The 22,598-nt window shown below is 38.8% G+C and overlaps 1 protein-coding gene across 7 annotated transcripts in view; it reads right to left on the bottom strand.

Annotated features, from left to right (window-relative positions):
- RALGAPB (Ral GTPase activating protein non-catalytic subunit beta) overlaps nucleotides 1-22,598 on the bottom strand; it is an 89,082-nt gene that overhangs the window by 45,921 nt on the left and 20,563 nt on the right. For 4 of the 7 annotated variants that reach the window (XM_060617455.3, XM_081795347.1, XM_060617463.3 and 1 more), the window contains exons 4-15: nucleotides 20,316-20,479; nucleotides 18,291-18,477; nucleotides 13,014-13,145; nucleotides 12,024-12,202; nucleotides 10,798-10,946; nucleotides 10,452-10,668; nucleotides 8,196-8,231; nucleotides 6,763-6,964; nucleotides 3,538-3,705; nucleotides 2,905-3,019; nucleotides 2,249-2,396; nucleotides 34-98 (exon numbers count right to left, since the gene is read on the bottom strand). In XM_060617455.3, coding sequence (XP_060473438.1) covers nucleotides 34-98; nucleotides 2,249-2,396; nucleotides 2,905-3,019; nucleotides 3,538-3,705; nucleotides 6,763-6,964; nucleotides 8,196-8,231; nucleotides 10,452-10,668; nucleotides 10,798-10,946; nucleotides 12,024-12,202; nucleotides 13,014-13,145; nucleotides 18,291-18,477; nucleotides 20,316-20,479 — 1,762 coding nt within the window. The remainder of the gene's footprint in view (nucleotides 1-33; nucleotides 99-2,248; nucleotides 2,397-2,904; nucleotides 3,020-3,537; nucleotides 3,706-6,762; nucleotides 6,965-8,195; nucleotides 8,232-10,451; nucleotides 10,669-10,797; nucleotides 10,947-12,023; nucleotides 12,203-13,013; nucleotides 13,146-18,290; nucleotides 18,478-20,315; nucleotides 20,480-22,598) is intronic. The other 3 variants (XM_060617483.3, XM_060617489.3, XM_060617496.3) reach the window with 1 other exon arrangement.

Below are 22,598 nucleotides of genomic sequence, written 5' to 3'. Positions count from 1 at the left end.
CTCCTGACACATTACACGTGGTATGCTTCTTACCATCTCCATTTGGCAACCAATGGCTTCTAAAAGTGCTGAATCTTGAACAATATTTAACATTGCCCCTGTAACAGCAAAAAAAAAAAAAAAAGCGTTTTATTTAAATATATGACAAGAATACTAAAATGGCTGAAATATCTCAATTAACAGCAGAGACAGGAATATGATTTTAGCTGACTATGTAAACATGTCAATTTCAAGGGTAATACAAACTAAGAAAGATATGGAATACTTTAAAATCACATTCTGTTCTTTTAGAAATAAAAGAAAAACAACAAAATAAAAATCACAGCTATATCTTTCTGACCAGACTGCTTTTTAATTTTTTAATTTACATCCAAGCTAATTAGCATATAGTGCAATAATGATTTCAGGAGTAGATTCCAGTGACTCATCCCGTATGTATAACACCCAGTGCTCATTCCAAGTGTCTTCCTCAATGCCCCTTGCCCATTTAGCCACCCCCCCACCCATAACTCCTCTAGCAACCCTCAGTTTGTTTTCTATATTTAAGAGTCTCTTATGTTTTCGTCCCCTCCCTGTTTTTGTATTATTTTTGCTTCCCTTCCCCTATGTTCGTCTGTTTTGTATCTTAAATTCCACATATGAGTGAAGTCATATATTTGTCTTTCTCTGACTGGCTAATTTTGCTTTGCATAATACCCTCTAGTTCCATCCATGTTGTTCCAAATGGCAACATTTCGTTCTTTTTGATTGCCAAGTAATACTCCATTGTGTGTGTGTGTGTGTGTGTGTGTGTGTGTGTGTACACATACACATACCAGACTGCTTTTTCAGAATGATTAAAGCCACATGGCTCAGGGCTTGACCATGGCTGCACATTCTGAAGGCAAGCTGCATGTATTTACTATCAGGGAACTTACAGCTCTAGAAAAGCTGTCTTTTCTAGAAAAGTTGTTCTGTCTACGACAGAAACAAGATGGTGAGCCTAACACACTGCTTCTCATCCCAGTGTGGGAGTGCTCTTGTCCACCTGGTTAAAGAGGGGACAGACATAGTTTTCCCAATCTATAGGAATAGTGACAATTGACTCTTTCTTGAAATATACATAGGGAGCTCTTCAGAACAAGGGTTAAGGCAAAACTAAATATCAACTCTGTAGAAAATTATCTGATTTCAAGTGACATGTTATTTGAATAACCTAAAACCCTACAACTTGGAGGCCCTCTTATAGTGAGATTTAAGCTCTGTTCCTTGAAGTCTTTTCCAAAAGGAAACAATTTATTCTTCCCTATTTATTCCACTTTCTCACTGCAAAACATACTACATTCTGAACACTCACTCCAACTACTACTGCAATCACCCATTCTTTGGTCATGACACTTCCTCTCCTGAAATGAAATCCTAACCTCATTTCTGCCTATTCAAATTCTGCCCTACAAGATCAAATTTAACTCCCACTTCCCCCTCTGAAGTCTTTCTTGCCCTTTTGGTCTCTTCGCTCAACACTGAAGACACTGAACAAGGCAGGCAGGCTCTGCCTTGAGGATATCCTAATTTCTGCAATAGGGCTTGCTCAAGGATAAAAGCCATGCCATCAGTTCTTTAGTGTTGTCCTCAGAATGCCTGTACTTAGGACCATGCTCTCGGCTTCGACGAAAGACACAAAGAGACAGTTGTGGTAATCAAGTTGAAAAATAATGAGCGCTTATGTCACTGGCCGTAACGTTGAGTGGCCATTTAAAAGAGAATCAGTATGATCAGGGGACCAAAAGAAAACATTAAGGAAAAAGGAGGGAAGCACAGCAACAGCTCCTCCTCAGTTTGCTCCTGGCAGCGTTCTTACATGGCTTCTAGAATTACACCCAACTCAAATTTTTTCCATATGGACGTAATGGGCAGGAGGAAGAGGAAAACACAGATGTAAGAAGGGAGGGAAGGAAAGACAAGAGAAGGAAGGGGAGGAAGTGGGTTAAGGGAGAGAGGAGGAGAGAGGAAAGGCAAGAGGGAAAGAGAAAAATATCACAAATAAAACTAAACAAAAAGGATGCACTAAGACAACTGTAATTCTTCCCCCTTCCCTCATCTCCCCCCTTTAAACTTTTTCATATATAAAAGCAAACAATTCTGCCTCTGATTCAGAATAAGTAGAGTTGTATTAGGCTTAGGTTCCCATCACTGACCCCTGCTGTCTCAGCATGCCTGGTGTCAACAGCATACGGGTTCACTTAAAAAAACTTTTGTGAACACAAACCTAGTATCATTTGAGTGTTGTTGGGGTCCGTCTCCGTTTGCAAGGCACCTATTAGTATATTCACAAGTCTCAACTTCAGGGACAAAAAAGTTATCGGTTTATCATATGAAGAGCTGTCATCATTACTAAACTTTCCTTCCAGGACCACCTATGGAAGAAACAAATAATATTCAACATCAACCGCTGTGATGCGCTATGCCCACGTGGCAACCGCTACAGTGGACAAAGAGGTCGGTCTAACAAGAAAGGCTTTCAATCTGACTAATATTAGCCACTGTGCTGGCTAATGTGGCACTAACTCACACAGCATGTGTTAGTGCCATCTGAAATAGGAGACCAAGGCATGCTGGTTGACTAACAGAAGAAATACCACAACAAATCAACTTTGCCAGTTCAACTGAAATAATCTAAGTTGGTTCTTTTTTTTTTTTTTTTAAGATTTTATTGATTTATTTATTTTAGGTAATCTCTACATCCAGTGTGGGGCTCTAACTCACAACCCCAAGATCAAGAGTTGCATGCTCCACCGACTGAGCTAGCCAGGAGTCCCTGAGGAAAATCTTAAAAAGCTCATGTTCCATTTTTAAAATACAATTTGACTTGAAGAAGCACACAAAACAGAATGCAGAATATAAAAAACTTTAATGAAACGTTACCTCAGATTTGACTGTGCCAAAATGATGAGGGAGGGGCAACAAAGAAAGTAGGATATTAATGGAAGATCTTCTCAATTCTGTTGGGTTTACATAGCTTTTGAATTTTGAGAGTTCTCTGCCAAAAAAAAAAAGAAAAAAAAAAAAGCTTTTGGTATTTCCAAACCAAAGTATGTTTTTAGCTATTGCCAAATATACATTATGTCAATTTTTCACAATAGAAGTACTGGGTTTGGTTTCATAAAGAATGCAGTAACTACTTTCTACTGAGTTTATTTTCTGCAGTGTGTGTGTGTGAATTTCTATGTTAAGGTGTTACAGAATTAAACTAGAATCTGACTGACTGATTTTAAATGTATGACCTACTCTATAAAAGTAGGACCTCTGGGCTGGGGTTGTTCTTAGCCCTCCAGATCAGGCCAAAAAGAATTCAACATGCCCACGGACAAATCAGAACTGATTGAATTCAGGGATGAGGTGGATGGATCTGGATGTTCTATGCCCATGTAATGTGACCTGAGTTCCTCTGGGCTATGAAGACAATAGCACAGGATAAATTAGGCAACTGGGGAGGAAGCATCAAACAGACCAGGCCAAACCCAACAAGTGACATACTAGTGCAGAATGATAGCTTACCTGTCAGGCAAAATGGTTTCAAGAGCTGAAATAAAGTAAGGAACCACAACATCAATCCCTTTCAAGTCACAGCAGAACAAAGGAGGGGAGTTTAGAATAACGCTGGCCAAGACAGGATGGCACACATAATCATTTATCTGCAAACCTTGAATTAAAAGCATGTAAAATCTAGGAAAGCAAGAAAAAAATTTTAAACAAACTGCCGATCAATTATTTTCATAATCATTAATATTTTCTACATAGTCATCTGAAAGTCTATTTCCACTCTTCATTACTTCTATCCTTAAAAGGTATTACTGGAGTTAGAACAACTCAAAAGCAAATATACTAAGAACCAAAATATCTTTCCTAATGAAAAGAAAAAAAAGATTCATGTCTCTTACACCTTCTTGAAGTTTTAAGCCTTGCAACTCAAAGTTATAGGTGCCTGCAAATGAAGCAACCAAAACAAAACAAATGGCTACAGCAATTATTAATAAGCCAGAGGAATTAGTGAGCTGAATTCCATGCCAGTAAAGTTTTGCAACATCTTCCAATTCCTAAAGAAAAAAAAAGGGTGCATTGTGTCTTTTTTCCCTTCCCCCTCTTTTCCAGGGGGACGATGAAAGAAAGAAACCTCATGCAGCCCTGCATTCACCGTGACATGGAGGGGAGTCTGAAATAAAACTCCTTTTAGGAATATACCTGCATCTACCTCCGTTTAGTCCCCTCCCCTAACCCCCAATCAACTAGGTATTCAATCTTCTATAATTCAGAGCGACTATACTGGTAAACTCTTCTACTACCGTGAGGTACTTCTTTTCTCTGCAAAACTCTTTGGAAACAGCTTCCTCACCTCCTGGTCACTACTCAACACATTTCAGTCTGGCTTCTCTTTCTAGAATTCAGTTAAAACCATATTCGCAAATAACCAACAGTGTCCCAAGTGCTAAATCCAAAAGACATGTCCAAGTCTCAACTTACTCTGCCTTTTTAAAGTATTCATTCACCACTTTAATATACTCCCTTCTTCTTTTCCCTCTCTGACTGCTGTAGCTGTTTCCTCTAACAGACCTCTTACTCCGCTTGCCTCCTATACTGGTGTCCATCAGGCTGCTAAGCTCCATCCACCCTCTTAAGCTCCCTCTTGTACTAGCCTGGTTTTAAGCCACAGAATATAATCAAATCAGTCTTTAGTCCATGCCTCTCAACTGAGCCCAGATCTGTCAGCCAAAAGTGTGTGGATACCTAAAGGCAGGTCATGTCCAATTATCGATTACTGACAACATGTACTGATTACTCCAGTATTTGCAGAGTGTCTGGCACATAGTAGGAACTTCATTATTTGTTAATATCCCACAGGCATCTCACACTCAACAGGTTCATAACTAAGTTCATCATCTGCCCTCTCACAAATCTGCCCTTTTGGTTGGTCATACTACCATCCATCCAGTCTTATGGGCCAGACAGAAAGCTCATGATAACAACCTTCCACCTTATCACTATTGGTACTGTTCAGGGTATCTCCCCAACCCATAGTCTCCCTCCTGAGACTATGCCCCCACCACAAAGGATGAGCTCCAGCACTCCATGTGACCCACCCTCACAGCCATAGCTGACTAGGCCAGAGGTAGACGCCCGATTAATCAGATCTTTTTTCCCAGGAATCTGAAATTAGGCTTCAGAGATGCTAACTGGCCCTCCTGATCACCTAGACCAAAGCAATGGAATTTGGGAACTCAGAAGCACATTGAAACTTAAGAAAATAATCTGCAGAGAAGAGAAGAATGAGGAAGTTCTGGGAGACCAAGAAGACAGAGAAACAGGAAGAAAGTTGTTTTGTTCCTTGAACACTTTCTAGTTGCTGGTCCCTGCCCTTTGTGCGGCCCTGCTGCATGTCCTGACCTTAGAATGTATTAAATGGCACAATTTCTCATAACATGTTTCTATTTTGCTTAAATCACACTTTTGATCAGCAGAGGAGTTTCCTGTTACTTAAAGCCAAAGCCTGGTGGCTCTGTCGGTTAAGCGTCCGCCTTCAGCTCAGGTTATGATCTCACGGTTCATGAGTTCGAGCCCCGCATCAGGCTCTGCACTGACAGCTCAGAGCCTGGAGCTTACTTCGGATTCTGTGTCTCCCTCTCTTTGTCTCTCCCCCACTCCTGCTGTGTCTCTCTCCCTCTCAAAAATAAATAAACATTTTAAAAAATTAAAACAAAAACAAAAGCCAAGAGCCTATTATTAAGATTTCCCTGATTAGTTCCCTGTTTCAGGCCTATATGATTCTGCACTTGGTTCCCTCTGATTCAGTGTAATCCTCTCTCCCGAGAACCTATAGCAGGTACAAAGCCACCTAAACGGTATCGTTGATCACTTTAGCAGCTAGGCTAAAGGTCAGCTGAGGAAAGCAAAATGTAGTCAAGAAAAATAGGAGGCCAGTACAAGTTAAACTAGGAAAAAGGTGGCAAGGTCTGAAGCGTCATGGTTAAGACAGAGTAGAGAGATTCCAAAGAGGGTTAAGTAGCAGAAAGGCAGGAGTTGGTTCACCATCTAAAGACACAGTGGAAGAAGAGTCTAAAAGGACTCTTAGTTTCTGCCCTGAGCAGCTAAATGGCTGGCAGAGCCATTCACACAGATGGCTGAAGTCACAGATTTGAGTGAGAGGACCCTACCCAACCTGCTAACATACTCTAAATACTACCCATCCTTTTCAAGTCCAGCACAATCATCCCATCCTCTAAGTCTTTCCTGAATCCCTGGGTAAGTACATACTGCTTCTTCTTCTGAATGCCCACAGCACTTTACCTCTGCCTCTCTCCTACCAACTTCTATTACTAATGGATCACTGTCACTTGTGTCCATGGCTTTCTTTGCTCACTTGAGAAAATAAGCTCCTCAGAGGCCAGATTCACAGCTAACATTTCTGGACTGTGTATATGGCTAAGACTGTGCTGAAAGTTTATTTAACTAGTGTGATCCTTCCAAATCTCTCCATAATTAATAAAAGTCAAATATGATGAAATAAATAATACTTCTAAAATAAAAAGCATCTTAAGGATATTTACCAAATTTGATGAGGCAGGCAAAATGGAATAACTTCAAGCAAAAGTTTCAATTACTTACAGACATTTGCAAATTTTTCAGACCAATGTTTACTCATCAATTCAGCCTACCAAGCCATGCTACATTAGTTTCACTATCAAAACGATATAAATGGAAAAAGAAACAAAAAGAAAATTCTAAGACCTGGATAAATAAGCTGGCAGAATCTCTTCTCCAGTCTTCTTGCTACAAAAAATCCTACACAGTGTCCCACAAGCCTCAGCTCTTCCTGCTTCATAGTTATCAGGAAATTCACTTGCATCAAACATAGGATTGGAAACCATGGTGTCTGTGGACATTTGTGACCCTTTCCGTCGAAACTCCATGCTAGCTTGTGTTGTAATGGCTGAGGAGAGAAAAGGAGGGTGTTATTACATTTGTCAATACGCAAATAGGCTCATGGGACCCTGGACACAAAGATCAAGTGTTGGTGTCATTAAATAGTTATTGAAATAGAATTCAATAATGCTTGTTTGGCAACTATGTCTTAATTTTTTTTTTTTTAAGGGGCTCTGGGAAATCTTCTTTGAAAATAGTAACAATTAATTTACAGTGATATTAACAGTTTCACAGATTCTACTAGAAGCATTTTTCAACTGAACTTTTGATCAGCAGAGTACATTTGTATATATCTGTACTCAGAGTCTCAGATATATAATAAAGAATTTGGCTTTTCTATTATTAATTCTTTTTCCTCTCCCTGTAGAATGATGCTTAAACATTAAGAAAAACAGCTACTGCAATTTACATATTACCCCAGACAGACATTATAATTTAAATGGGCAAGCCCATGCCAGTTCGTATATTTTAGGGAGAGGGCAAAGTAAGGATGAGAAATGGGCAGGGAGGAAGAGAGAGCATTCCCACCACCCACCCAACTCCAAAACACACACCAAAGAATCGCCCAACCAAGCAAAATGAGAATGAATTTTAACAACCACAGACAGCAGCTAACTTGAGGTTGATAAATCAGAAAATTGGATTGGCAAGAAAGATTATCATGGTCATTCGTTGTCACTGAAACAGAAGCCCTTTGAAAGTTGCTTTTACTTTTAACAAAAGATTTCATAGTGTATTGAAAATCACTCTGAAATCTTTTATCACTCTACGTGAAATGTTTAAATTATTTTGTAATAATAGTTTTAATAGAGTGCAGAGTCAAGCATAAATCTTTATGCAACTTCCCATGAGCCATTTTTGTCCTGAATAAGCTATCCAGCAATAATACAATTGAAAAACACTACATGCAGAATGCATACAAATCAAACACTAAATCTGTATAAAAATAAGCTTAAAGCTTTAAAAAAAAAAAAAAAAAAAAAAAAAAGCCAAAACACAGTTAGTGCAAAGTCCTGGAATTCATGACATGACCAGACTAGTGTACAGAAATAATGGGACTGATTCAGGCAGATTAATTTGCTTTTGCCAACAATCTTCCCCATTCAAAACACAGAAAAGTATTTTTCTTCCCAAGTGCAAAAACTACAAGAGACAATGACAATCAAATTTTTTAATGGAATTATGAAAAAAATAAAAACATGACTGCAATTAAGGAGAAGCTTCTGGTTCCTACTTACAAGATTTATAAGAAAGAAGAATTTGGATAAAAGATGCTGCAAGATAATAGAAATAAATGGAAACAAATCAAAGGACAGCAGTAATTATAAAATACTTTAAAGATGGTGAAATTTTACAATAAGTTAAGAAGCTTTTTAGCTTTTTAAAAGTTAGATTAAAAGCTTTATGATACCACAAGCTAGTTCAAAAACAGGAAATTGTGCATTCAGATCCAAAATTATGAGTTTTGTATCATGCAAAACAATGAACGAAGAAAATTACACAACTACAAAGAATTGAGGTTTTGAACTGCCAATAACGTGCATTAAAATTTTAGTTCATTAACCCTTCCCAGCTCAATGTTACTTTTACAAACTACAGTGTAATGTCACATCAATCTAAAGCTAACCAGTTCACAGAAGCAAACACTTTAAGTTAGAGGTGAACTGCATGGCAGAATTCCTTGATGGCAGCCAGTACTTAGAAACAGACTAACAGTGTTTGTATTCCCAAGCCCTCCATCCCCACGACTTCAAGAGCAGCACCCATTAGCACTCCAATCCAGGGAAATACCCGGACACCTCCTATCTCCTGGGTAATGTAACAGCCTTTCTCATCTCTGAACACAACAGGGGGAAGAGGAGCTTCTATCTTTTCCACACCAAGGAAAATGTTAAGAGTTCAAAGTAAGAATTTGTTGCCCACATATGATCTGAATTCTGGTTTCTATCTTTTGGCACAAGAGGGTGAGCAAAGCTGTTACAAACTCCCTAGAGAGTGAGAAGATTTGCATATTCCCTTTAAGCAAGCCCACCAAGGAGGCAGGAGGTGGAGCCATTCTGGATTCAGGGACTTTAGAGTCAACAGCTTGATACCCAAAAGTTACAGCATAAGAATTGCACCTTAATAAAAATAAAAATTAAAAATATGACTGATTCGTTCTAGCAAATACAATACAAATTAATAAACATGATTCGGAAAACTCAAAATATATGGCACATGAACATAAGAAAATATAAGCCAAAAATGGTTTTCTAAGTTTTCATTGAGTCATTAGTAAGTACATTTACTTATCCACAAGTAAGCATTACTTTCAAGCTTGTAAACAAAATATGGAAATGGCAGAATATAAAGGGTTTGAATTCGAAGAAAATGAACAAGGGAATCTGTAAACTCAAACATGCGATCTCAAATCATATTCCTGAAAATATCTTCATATTCACAACTTTTTAAAGCATTTAAAAAATTTGTAAGAACATCTAAAATAATTATACGTGTATAATGCTCACTTAGACCTTAGTTCTGAGATGATTCATAACAGCTAAGAATGCATTTCTGAGAGAAAGCAGAGACCTTTATGATCAGTATATTAGTTTTAATCCTTGGAACCAACATTCCCCCTAGACATGCATAAATTAGGCATCCTTTTCTCTCAAGCTACTTCCAACCCCAGTCAGAAAAGTGCTTTCTTACCAAACAACCAATACACTCATTAATGCATATAACACGGTGCCTGGGCAAGTAGTAACTGTAGCTCAGTAAACGCCAGCCATTATCATCGTTCTCCGTAAGACCTATCAGAAATATCCAGCACATTCTGCACTTCCCTACGCTCCCATCCTGCACACCATGCCACGACTGCCAAGTACAACGGTAGGATGACAAAAATAAATCAGATTTTATCTACATAGTTTAATTTGTCATAAAATCTAAATGAAGATATCAGGGTTGAGTTATTAATTCTCCACCAGTCTTATTTAGTTCCAGAGCAAATGGTATTTTTGAAAGTGGGCCCTGAAATAAAGTTCTCTCAACTAAAACCTGAGAAGTAAGAGTCTTTCATGAAGCAGAAATTTTCTGATCTTGATATGTACTAATAAGTGAATGGCTGTCAGAATCTAAGAAAACACTTCTTGTGAATAAATTTCTGGTCAAAATCTTCAATTCCTTCTCTCAATATTATTACCCTGGCTGACATGAAGGGAACTTCCAGGCCACCTACTGAAAGGAATTTGATTCAACAAAAAGTGGCTAACCTGAAGTGTGTCTAATAAAACCAGACAAATGCCAAACCTCATAGAACATACATAAAAAGGACAGGTAGGAAAACTTCCTAAATTCTGTTACTGCAGCTGGAAGGGGTTAAACACAAAGACACTGCTTGGTCAGAGACAGAAAGCTTTTTAAGATACATATTAATCTTGCAGGTAGGAAAGATTAAAAAGAAAAAAAAAGAAAAGAAAAAAGTGATAACATATTTCTTGAGCAATATTTACCAGTCATGCTGCTGTCTCTGTTTATCCCATTATGAAGTTTACAGTGAACAAACGCTGCATCAAACAACCATGATCCAAAGAGATTCAAGATGCTGTTAACCTTTGGTCTCCGAGGGGCAGGCAGTGGCCGGGGTTCAGAACTTGTCTGATTGGGACTTGACAGAGGAGAAGTGGAGGATGTCTGGTGCTGAACTTTCGAGGCATGAGCAGTACTAACCTGTTACAGGAGTGTAAGAATACATCCACACTCAAGAAAAATGTGAGAAAACACCAGGACTTTTTTAAACGGATAGCAGCTTAACAAGTCAACTTTACACAGCATAGTAACAGAGATGAAAACCCTTACTGTGCTTGTCTTCATGGTGGCCTTATTCACAGTAACAGCCCGGTGCCTCCGGTTATGTGGTGGGGTGGTATTGACAGCAGTGCTTTGAGGCATACTTAATCTATTCACGGGCGTTGGAGGAGCACTGTCCGATCGGGGTCTAGAAATGCCTTTTAAACAAAGACCAACGGAGTTATTCTTCACAGTTCCAAACACGTGGTCAGAAAAATCTTCCTCAAGCAACACCAGCGAAGGCTCAGGACAAGACTACAGCAGACACCATTAGTTGCCTCCCAATATCCATTCACTCTTTCTTCCTGATTACAGAATACAAGTTTCAGCTGGACACGGCTACCCAAAATACACGACGACGTGTTCAAGCCTCCCTCAGAATAAGATGTGGCTATGTTCTGACCACAGAGAAGTGGGTGATTGTTGGGTGCGTCTTCCAAGAAATCTCCTTAAGAGGACCAATCAAATGTAGACTCTCCTCCCTTCCTAATTCCTGAACAGGATGGCTGGAACTCATTCAACCATCATGGACCACGAGAGAGTACACAAAGAATGGGGAGCCAAAAGACCAAAGCCTTGGGTCCTTTGTAACGATGGAACAGCTACAGTGGCCCTATACTACCTAGCCCTGGCCTTAACATATGCGAAAATAAACTATCTTGTTTAAATCTCTGGTACTTTGGGTTGCTATGTGGCAGACAAACTTAATTTGAACTATTACCTATGAAATATATTAACAAATGCACATAACAGATGTTTTAGAAAATAACAGATATTAAATATTACTGCCTTTCGATAGGTTAAAAAAATTGAGTTTTCATACTCTTAAAATGTGAAACAGTTTAAAATAGTGGCTCACAAAAGGTATAACTTGCTTATGACACACAGAAGAATGATACCTAATGAATTTTAATCTGTATTTTCTTAGATTACCAGTGAGAATGAACTTTTCTGCAAATCATTTATTCATATTCTTTGTCCATTTATCTTCTAAGTCTTATTCTTTTTCTTAGCATTGTCTGATCTGTTTATATAAAGACAACAAAAGCTTTCTAGCTTTTACATTTCTAGCTATTACATTTATTGCAAATAATTTTTCCTACTTTGTTATTTGTCATCAAATCTGGTGTGTTGTTTTTTTTCCTTTTTGGCTTTCCATAATAGTTTCTAAATCTAGATTCTAAAGTTATCTACACGTAGCTCTCCAAACATTTAGCAACATACACAAAATTCACCTAAGAATGCATCCACCAGACAGCTGATTCCACGCATGGCACGAAAAAATATTTGAGGCAGATGTTTAAGGCAGGGATACTGATTCAATTCTTGTGGCATTCCGCTCACATTTAAGAACTGTTCCTGAAATTTGGGAGTAGAGCTTATAATGGCCGGGTTACTCAAATCCACGGGATTACTATCAAAAAAGAGAAAAGGAATTAATTACACAGAAAAACTTTCTAATTTTAAAGGAAATAGAGAATGATCCCAGAAAAAGACATTTTTAAGAAAACTGAAAGATGAAAAATGCAAACTAAGAACTGGGAAAAAAGAGAATGGTTCACAACCCTAATTTATAAAAAGGTCACATAGAGTAATTTAGAATCACCAATACACAAACAGAAAAATGAGGCCAGTCGAACCAGAATGAGAGGAAATGAGAATTAAGGCAGTATGCAACAGAAGTTACACACAACAGAAGGATGTGGCTAGTAGAGAAAAAAATAGGAAGCAATGAAACTGAACCGAATAGAATTATTAGAAAGAAAGAGAGAGCAGGAAGCAGCAATTTATCCTTCTGTGTAATTTTAGTGTATGCCTCAGTGACATTTCAAACAAGGACACTAGAGAGGCCCTCCTAGCCAAGCTGACCAGACACAGCACTGGTCACACACAGAAGCAAGGCAGTCTCCAGTCCCCACAGAATGCAACAAAGTCCTGGGAGAGCTATGATCTAAGCTGCAGCAGTAGGCAAGAGAACAAATGTCATATGTACCACAGGGGACAAGCTTCCAGAGAGTGCAGACCGAGCACGGCTGAGGGCAGCCTGCCTCTGCTGAGACAGGGACAGCAGGAGCCACGTGATGCAGATACGCCTACTGTCCCATGTGGCTCCACCTGAGGCCTGTACTTAGGAGCCACACACTGAGTGCCAACATGAGAGCTACAGCACGGTTTCTGCCCTAAGACACTGGATAAAAAGCAAACGTGACACTAAATAATAGTACCTTAACATATGTAAGAAGCGAAACCACGTCTGTGCCACACACTCGTTATCCATTTCAGGAGGGATCAGACTGGCATCTTCATCAGGAACTTTAAATGGAGGAAATGAAGGACCATACGTAAAGCGTAGCAATCTAGAATAGAAAAAAATTGCACACCACCAAGTTCATTTCTTAACAGAGTGAAAAATATATTCAAGAATTAAAATATGATAAAAGAGGGGCGCCTGGGTGGCTCAGTTGATTAAGAGTCCGACATACGCTCAGGTCATGATCTCACAAGTGTGTGAATTCGATCCCTGCGTCGGGCTCTGTGCTGACAGCTCAGAGACTGGAGGCTGCTTTGGATTCTGTGTTTCCCTCTCTCTCTCTGCCCCTCCCTGACTCACATTCTGTTTCCATCTCTCTCAAAAATAAACAAACATTAAAAAAAAGAGGTAAGAGAAATACAAGAGAAAACAGATGAAATGTGTATCATATGTAACAAAAGATCGATGAAAACCCTTACTGACAAGAGAGAAATTAAAAGGGGATTTCCAATTTTGTAAAAGATTAAAAAACTTTTTCAAATATTTGAATAATTTGTTTTTAAAATTATTACTTATAATTTATATATTTAATTTATATTTTAGGTTATGTACCTATAATTTATAAAACCACATATACATGTTACACATTAACATTATGTATCATTAAAATCTAATTTTATATATGTAGCTTTATAATATATAGTATGCAATATATAAAATTGTACAATAATAGCCAAATTATGGAAAGAGCATAAATGTCCATCAACTGATGAATGGATACAGAAGTTGTGGTTTATATATACAATGGAATACTACTCGGCAATGAGAAAGAATGAAATATGGCCTTTTGTAACAACGTGGATGGAATTGGAGAGTGTTATGCTAAATGAAATAAGTCATACATAGAAACACAGATACCATATGTTTTCACTCTTATGTGGATCCTGAGAAACTTAACAGAAGACCATGGTGAAGGGGAAGGGGTGGGGGGAAGAGAGGGAGGGAGCCAAACCATAAGAGACTCTTAAAAACTGAGAATAAACTGAGGGTTGATGGGGAGTGGGAGGGAGGGGAAAGTGGGTGATGGGCATTGAGGAAGGGACCTGTTGGGATGAGCACCGGGTGTTGTAAGGAAACCAATTTGACAATAAATTTCATATTAAAAAAAAAAAATCTAATTTTATACATGTAGCTTTATAATATACAGTATGCAATATATAAAATTGCATATGATACGCTAATTTTATGTTAATTTTATAATACATAAAATTACAAACCATATATCAATTTATAAAATCATGAATTATTTTTAAATGTTTATTTGTAACTAATTGCAAATAATTATATAGTCATATAATATTCAACTTACGTTATATAATCTGTTACAGAATTATAAGATAAATAATAAATTGTCATTTAAATTATTTTTAAAAGGTTCATCCCACTGCAAACTCCTTCAACACAACTAAGCTATAATTTTTTTAATGTTTATTCATTTTTGAGAGAGAGCAAGTGCACAGACACGCGCAAGAGTGTGAGAGCAGGGGAGGGGCGGGGGGGTGGGACAGAGGATCTGAAGTGGGCTCTGCAATGACAGCAGAGAGCCTAATGTGGGGGCTCAAACTCAACAACTGTGAGATCATGACCAGAGCTGAAGTCAGACGCTAACCAACTGAGCCACCCAGGCGCCCCACAACTAAGCTGTAATTTATCCATAATAACAACTGCTATATAACTTACATGAAGTTCAGAATTTATAGTGTACCTTAAAAGTAATTCAACAATTCAGTTACTTAATTTATTAGTACTATTCCAAATGTATTTAAACGGTTCAAAGCCCTTTGACTCAATTGTCTTCTATCTAGAAATTATACCTTATATCTAGAAGTTATATCTAGAAATAACCAGAATATACACACACAATGTATATTCACATCAACAATATTTTTCATGTTTTTTATTTTTATTTTTGAGACAGAGAGAGAGAGAGAGAGAGAGAGAGAGAGCAAGCACACACAAGCAGGGGAGGGGTAGAGAGAGAGGGAGACACAAAATCCGAAGCAGGCTCCAGGCTCTGAGCTGTCAGCACAGAGCCCGATGCCGGGCTCAAACTCATGACTGCGAGATCATGACCTGAGCTGAAGTCAGACATTTAACCCACTGAGCCACCCAGGCACCCCAACAATATGTTTAAAGTAAAATACTGGGAACAACATAAATATCTAAACAACAATGAAATGGTTAAATAAATTACAATTCCATTTACATAATGAAAAACTACAAAGCCATTAAAAATATGACCTTGAATATACTTAAGTGAAATAAGTCAGAGAAAGACAGATACCATATGTTTTCATTCATATGTGGATCTTGAGAATATTAACAGAAGACCATGGGGGAAGGGAATGGGGGAAAAAAAGTAAGTTACAAAGAGGAAGGGAGGCAAACCATAAGAGACTCTTAAATACAGAGAATAAACTGAGGGTTGAACGGGGGTGGGGAGGGAAAGTGGGTGATGGGCCTTAAAGAGGGCACTTACTGGGATGAGCACTGGGTGTTGTATGAAAACCAATTTGACAAAAAATTATATTAAGAAAAAAACCAATGAAAACAGTAACAAAACACAAAGATAATATAAATTTTTTCTACTATTGCAAAAATAAAATATCTTGAGATTAAAGAATGAAAAAGGCACATGTAATTAATGTGGTTAAGAATCACATTAAAAAAAAAAAGCAAATAATGGGGCACCTGGGTGGCTCAGTCGGTTAAGCATCCAACTCTTAATTTCAGCTCAGGTCATGATCTCACACTGGAGACCAAGCCCCACATCAGGCTCTGTGCTAATGAAGCTTGCTTAAGATTCTCCCTCTCCCACTCTCTCTCTCTCTCCTGCTTGCTTGTGTGTGCATACCCATTCTATCTCAAAAAAAAAAAAAAAAAAAAAACATTTAAAAAAAGCAGGTAACAATACTACATAGAATAATCTTTTTTTTATAAAGAGAAATGGAAAAAATACATTAAAATGTTAACACTGGTTGCCTGTAAGTGATGGGTACTTTTCTCTGTCTTCCAAGTTTTCTATTTTGAGAATGTATTGCTTTTAGTGTTTTTATGTTTGTTTGTTTGTTTGTTTGTTTGTTTGTTTTGAGAGGGAGAGAAAGAGCACAAGCAGAAGAGAGGCAGAGAGAGGGGGGAGGGAGAGAGAATCCCAAGCAGGCCCTGTGTTATCAGCGAGGAGCCTGATGCAGGGCTCAATCCCACGAACTGTGACATCATGACCTGAACCGAAATCAAGAGTCCAGTGTTTAACCGACTAGGCCACCCAGGTGCCCCCCCCCCCACAATGTATTACTTTTATAATCAAGATAAGAAGTATTATTTAAAAATAGATTTATAATTTTGACATTCACTAGGGTATACCAGAATCAAAAGAATATTCCAAAACCTCCATCTTTTAATTTAAATAATGATAAATGTATAAACATTTTATTAACTCAGAAAAGACCAATCTACCTTCTGATACATAATGCTACCTATAAATTATTTGTTTCTGGGGCAACTGGGTGGCTCGGTCAGCTAAGCATCTGACTTCGGCTCAAATCATGATCTCACAGTTCTTGAGTTTGAGCCCCACATCAGGCTCTGTGCTGACTGCTCAAAGCCTGGAGCCTGCTTTGGATTCTGTGTCTCCCTCTTTCTCTGCTCCTCGCCCACTCACACCCTGTCTGTCTGTCTGTCTCTCTCTCTCTCTCTCGAATAAACATTTTAAAAAATTAAAATTAATTAATTAATTAATTAATTAAATTTGTTCCTGTCTCCACACTGCCTCCCCCGACACCAAACCTAAATCAAATCAAGTCTCTAGATCTAACTACCAGTTGACAGGAAATACAGAGGACAGAGGAACATATTAACACAACTAGGACATAATCAAAAAAATTCAGAATGTGAAACATTCTAAAAACCCAAGTTTTTCAATAACAAAAACTGCAAAGAAATAAAAATGAGAGAGTAGGAACCTATAGTTTAAGATAGGCTTAAGAAACAGGTCAACTAAATGTAATAAGTGAGCTCTTAGTTGGGACTCAACGGAATCAACCACAGAAAGAAAAAAATTAAGGCATTCAAGGGAAATTTAAACATCGAATGGCTAACTGATATTAAACAACTGTGTTAACGTTTTTTTAGGGGTGATAATAGTACTGTGATTGTGTTTAAAAAAGAATCCTCATCTTTTAGAGTTACATATTAAAATATGCAGAGTTGAATTGAAAAATCAAGCCTGAAAAAAAATAAAGCCTTATTACTCACAGAACAGTGATAATATTGTATATAAATGGTAAGAAAAGTAAAATTATTATAACAAACTACTTTGGTTATAGTACAGCACATTATAGTATGGTCTCATTTCTGTAAAACTATGTATAAACATATATAATAGGATTTCTACTGAACTTAAAACTTTTATACCTTTCTATAGTTTGGTTTAAGTAATAATCATGAATATTTTAGTAGTAAGATTAAGAGTGGGAGTTTGGCAAGGGAGGTAAGGTGCAGAATTTATCTGCTTCTCTATATTTGCTTAATCTGAAAGGTTGTAATTTAATAGGCACTAGTCAAAGTGCTATATCTATTTTTATTTTCTTTTTAAAAAAATTTTTTTTTTTTTTTAACATTTATTTTTGAGACAGAGAGAGACAGAGCGTGAACGGGGGAGGGTCAGAGAGAGGGAGACACAGAATCCGAAACAGGCTCCAGGCTCTGAGCTGTCAGCACAGAGCCCGACGCGGGGCTCGAACTCACGGACCGCGAGATCATGACCTGAGCCGAAGTCGGCCGCTTAACCGACCGAGCCACCCAGGCGCCCCTCTATTTTTATTTTCAAATGTTTTTTAACGTTTATTCCTTTTTGAGAGACAGAGCATGAGCGGGGGAGGGGCAGAGAGAGAAGGAGACACAGAATCTGAAGCAGGCTCTAGGCTCTGAGCTGTCAGCACAGAGCCCAACGTGGGCGAACCGTGAGATCATGACCTGAGCCGAAGTCAGGCACTTAACCGACTGAGCCACCCAGGCACCCCTGCTATATCTATTTTTAAAAAGCGGCTCAATTCTGTACCTAAAATACAATAACAGACACAGGATACAGGCTTTTTACAACATACTCCATGAATCCCAGTAAGACAGAACTAGGGGAAAGCGGTCTTAGGCCAGGCGGATGAAGGAAGGCAAGTCAATGATGACAACCTACCTTGATGTGAGTGCACAGGTGACCTTGCTCCACTGCTCCACCACTGCTGGGTGGTGCCTCCAGTTTGCCACCATCTCCTTGGCTGTTTTCCAATAAGGAGGTGTTGGGAAGCACCGAGTACAAGCTAGTAACCAAACCTCAAAGAGAACACCAATCAACTTCTCTGCTAGATTCTCAGCAATGCCACCTTACCAACAAAAAGAAAACAACTTTGGCATACTCATTTTTAAAGAAAAATCTTTAATTCAATGATTTGAGATAAGTGGTCAAAAAATTAAAATAACTACAATGTTAAGTTCTGACTTTCAAATAGCCATTTAATTAGTAAGAATGAGAAACTATTCTTAGGAACTCCTCTGAAGAAAATCATAACAACATCAACCAATGATCATTTATTAAGTTTTCAAGTCACAGGGCACCTGGGTGGCTCAGTCAGTTAAGAGTCCGACTTCGGCTCAGATCATGATCTCACGGTTCGTGGGTTCGAGCCCCGTGTCGGGCTCTGTGCTGACAGCTCGGAGCCAGGAGCCTGCTTCAGATTCTGTGTCTCCCTCTCTCTCTGCCCCTCCCTCATTAACTCTCTCTCTCTCTCTCTCTCAAAAATAAATAAAGCATTAAAAAAGTTTTCGAGTCACCCTGCTCATTTCTTATCAAAGATCTTAGTCTTCCAGCAAGTGGACAGGACACAGAGGAGAAGGGAAAGGACAAACGTCTATGATGTGTGACTACTGGGTCCGTTTCTGTGCCGACTGATTCATGTATACGACCTCACATATTCCTCACATTAATCCTGCAGAATAGGTATTTATATCTTTTACCAATTGTTAGTTATACCCATTTTGAAGAGGAGAAAACTGAGATGAGAAAATTTAAGTATCCTGTCCAAGTTTACACAGTCAGTAAGTGAAGGAATCAGAGCAAATAAACACCCAGGTCTTTCTACCTCCAAACTTTGTTATAAAACTTTCAGGTGTTTGAAAGCTACTCTTCAAGGGAGAGAGGGACAAAGAAGGGAGCAAAAGGACCGATGCTGGGCAGGACAGAGCCTCAACCACAAAACCAGACCTGTCCCTCTGTCCTGAGCCCTGGAACTAGGGAGAAAAACAGGGGTCTGTACTCTGTATAACTCCACAAGGCAAACTTGGGATTAGCAGGAAAAGTTACAAGAATGTGTATTTCAAATGAACAAAAATTAAATTTCAACAATAAGCCCCAGAAGGGGAGGAACTGCCCGCTTTGAGTTGCTGAGACCCCTGGCACCAGGACTCTGCAGCAAAGAGCCAATGAGTCAATGACTGGCCAGCTACTGTCAGTAACAAAGTATTCCTATTATGGGGTCAATAGTGGAATTCTGTGATTTCCTTTAGGTACTTTCCTGGACTGTATTGGGGTGAGATCACAAGCACACGTGCATGTCCGTTGGCAAAGAGACTACACAGATGAACAGGGCAACAAGGGAACCCAGTACTAGGAATATCGACTTCCAATCTAGGTACGCTTGCTACAACATACAAGGCAGGGCTTCTAAAATACAATCTGAAGGTGTAAAACGGGAGGCTTCTTGATGTCCAGGTAATGAATGGCAAACTGTCATACTTCCAGATAGAACACTGAAGATTTTGTAGATTTCACTTGCTGAACAAAGTATCTTCTGTAGCTGTCAAGTTTTTAGTGTCTACTTTGATAACTAATTTGTAATCAGGTACAGTGCTTACAGGTTCTACCTTAGTTAGTTGTTCCTTATATAAGCTCTATCCTAATATACTAAACAAGCTACTACTCCTATCATTATCAAATACGCATTAATGCAGAGGCTCTCCCCACGTTAGCAAAATCATCACTGAAGGTAAAGTAACTTCATATTATGCCTGTGAGGGCTTCCATTCTAAGAACTGTTATTTAACCTCGGTTTGCCAAATGCCATGCCAAAATGTAAATCCCCGCTGAGTCTACACATCGTTGAGTTTAAAGCGAACTGTATCTGGAGCTTGGAAATAAACTAGAAAAAAAAAAAAATAAACAGACCTTGAACAGTTGGCGGGGCTAGAAGAATGTCATTAATCTGCAGAAGAAACAACAGTAAGACTTCCCACGTTTCTCGTGCCATGATGGATGACTCACGGGCCAGTTTCTGAATGGCTCTCAGGACCTGTAAGCATAGTCGGATCTGACTGGAGCCCTGTTCCTGTCTGAAGAAGAGACAGATATCACTGACAAGCCTTGAGGAAAGAGAGCAACAACTTAAGGACAGGCAACTTATGTACACAGCAAGCAATGGTCCAGCGGCACTCCCTAAGAGCATCAGAAGACAGGGCCAGGTGCACCCTCCTCGGTTCAAAGCTATTTCACCATCACACAGTCTGTCACCCCGGGATCTCAACCAACCACTTCTCTGAGAGCTTGAATAGCTCCTGGGGAAGGAGGGGAACACTAGAATGTAAGCTTCCCCTCTGGATTTTCTAAGTCTAAAATGTGCCTGGCACGTAACAGGCACACCATTTTCTGATGAGTGAATGCGTTAATACCCACAGCCACTTCTGTTGCTCACACTGAAGCAGAATGGCCTTTGTATCCTTTTTAAAATTTCTTAAATACACATTCACAAGAATTCAGAATGTGCATTCATAGTGCTCACAGTCCGTCTGAAGCTAATGCCTGCTAGAGAAGAACCTACAGACCCAATGAAATACTCTCACAGGTCACTAAAACCGATGAGGTATGGAGGCAATTGCCTCAGAAATGAGCACCTGCTACTGCTGTTCTAATTAAAAAAAAAAAAAAAAAGGGCAACTTAACCTAAGATGGTGGTTCCCAAGATACCCTAGAAAAGTTTTATAACTCTTTAGTCCACAAGTGCATTTTTTTCCCAAGAGAATAAAACAGATCAAAGTATTGGGGCTAGAGTTGAAGACAGAGGTCCAGGCCCCAGCCCCTGATCCCTGCTTTCCAAAGCAGACTACCTGAGAATTTCAAGAGTAGCAGGAAACTCACTGCATAAGTGAGTGGTGAGTTGGCCTCCAGACCTCCTACGTACAACCCAAGACAAGTAACTAATAGTATTGAAATGAATCCTGAGGACAAGTTTCTATATTATGACTCATGTCACAAAGAACAGGTAAAACATGAGTAAATCAGAGCAGACAATCTCAGAGCTTCCTCAAGAAATCCAGAAAATAAAGTGAGTGGCCTTAGCACTCCCACCTCAACCTTAAGATAGAAGATTCTCAGATTCTGGGCCATGGCACAGAAAACCAGACACTTACTTTACAGTTGCAAACCAATGACATTCCTAAGTTTTTCCAAAAGAAGTCAGACCTAGAGCAAAATGAGACATTCACCTAGGAAAAGGCAAGAGCCCCCAAGAGCAGGGAGATGGCCATGTTCAGCTGGAGGTGAATCCAGTTCACGTGAAGCCATGGAGGCTCCAGTTTGTGTCTATAACTCTAGCTACTTGAAGAACAGTAAGAAACTATACAATAGCTATATAAATTTCTTCTGGCCATACAAGAAAAAGTCCAGTAGAAGAATCAAAACAGCACTGGGGCTGACACTCTTCCAACTTAGTGATAATACTTTAAGCATCCCAAGTGGTAACCTAGGCCTACCGACCAATTCCAGTTATCTGCCCAGTGGTACAAAAGGAGACATCTGCTCTGTAGGTACTGTCCCCTCATTAAGAAGGCCTAAACTCATAAGCAGTGTCCAGGTTTCTATGGCTAAGGGAAATAAGGTCATCTTTACTAAAAAATAAGTAGGAAAGTCTAAACACCAGAGATTTTCTGTTCCCCTCAATATTTTCCAAAACAACTTATGATCTTCAGAAAACCTGTTCTGAGATCAGGGGCTGGTGAACTATAGCCCATGGTCAAATCTTGTCTGCCATCTGTTTTTTTTATTAATAAAGTTTTATTGGAACACTGCCATGCTCATTCATTTACGTATTATCTATGGCTGTTTTCTCTACATCAGCAGAATTGACTAGTTACAACAGACACCATATAGCCCACAAAGCCTAAAATATTTACTATCTGGCTCTTTATCAAAAAAGTTGGCCAACCACTGCTTTAGAAGAATATTACATTTTTAAACTACAATATATTTGCGCAATGAAAACCCTAATCGATTTTAAAAGATGGTTCACTGTTCACTCAATTATGCAAACAAAAAAGAGATCAAACTGATAGGCAAAAAGAGAAAGGTGATCCCCACTCTGACTTATCTCTAGCAAAGTGGTAAAAACACTTTGGGTATCACTTTTATAACAACAACTAAGTAAACTTGATGACAATTTTGTGATATGGATTAAAA

The sequence above is a fragment of the Panthera onca genome, chromosome A3 (genome assembly GCF_046562875.1).
Source record: "Panthera onca isolate mPanOnc1 chromosome A3, mPanOnc1 haplotype 2, whole genome shotgun sequence".
NCBI classification, from domain to species: domain Eukaryota; kingdom Metazoa; phylum Chordata; class Mammalia; order Carnivora; family Felidae; genus Panthera; species Panthera onca.
Note: the sequence above shows the minus strand (reverse complement) of the source record. Positions and strands in the feature narration are given on the sequence as shown.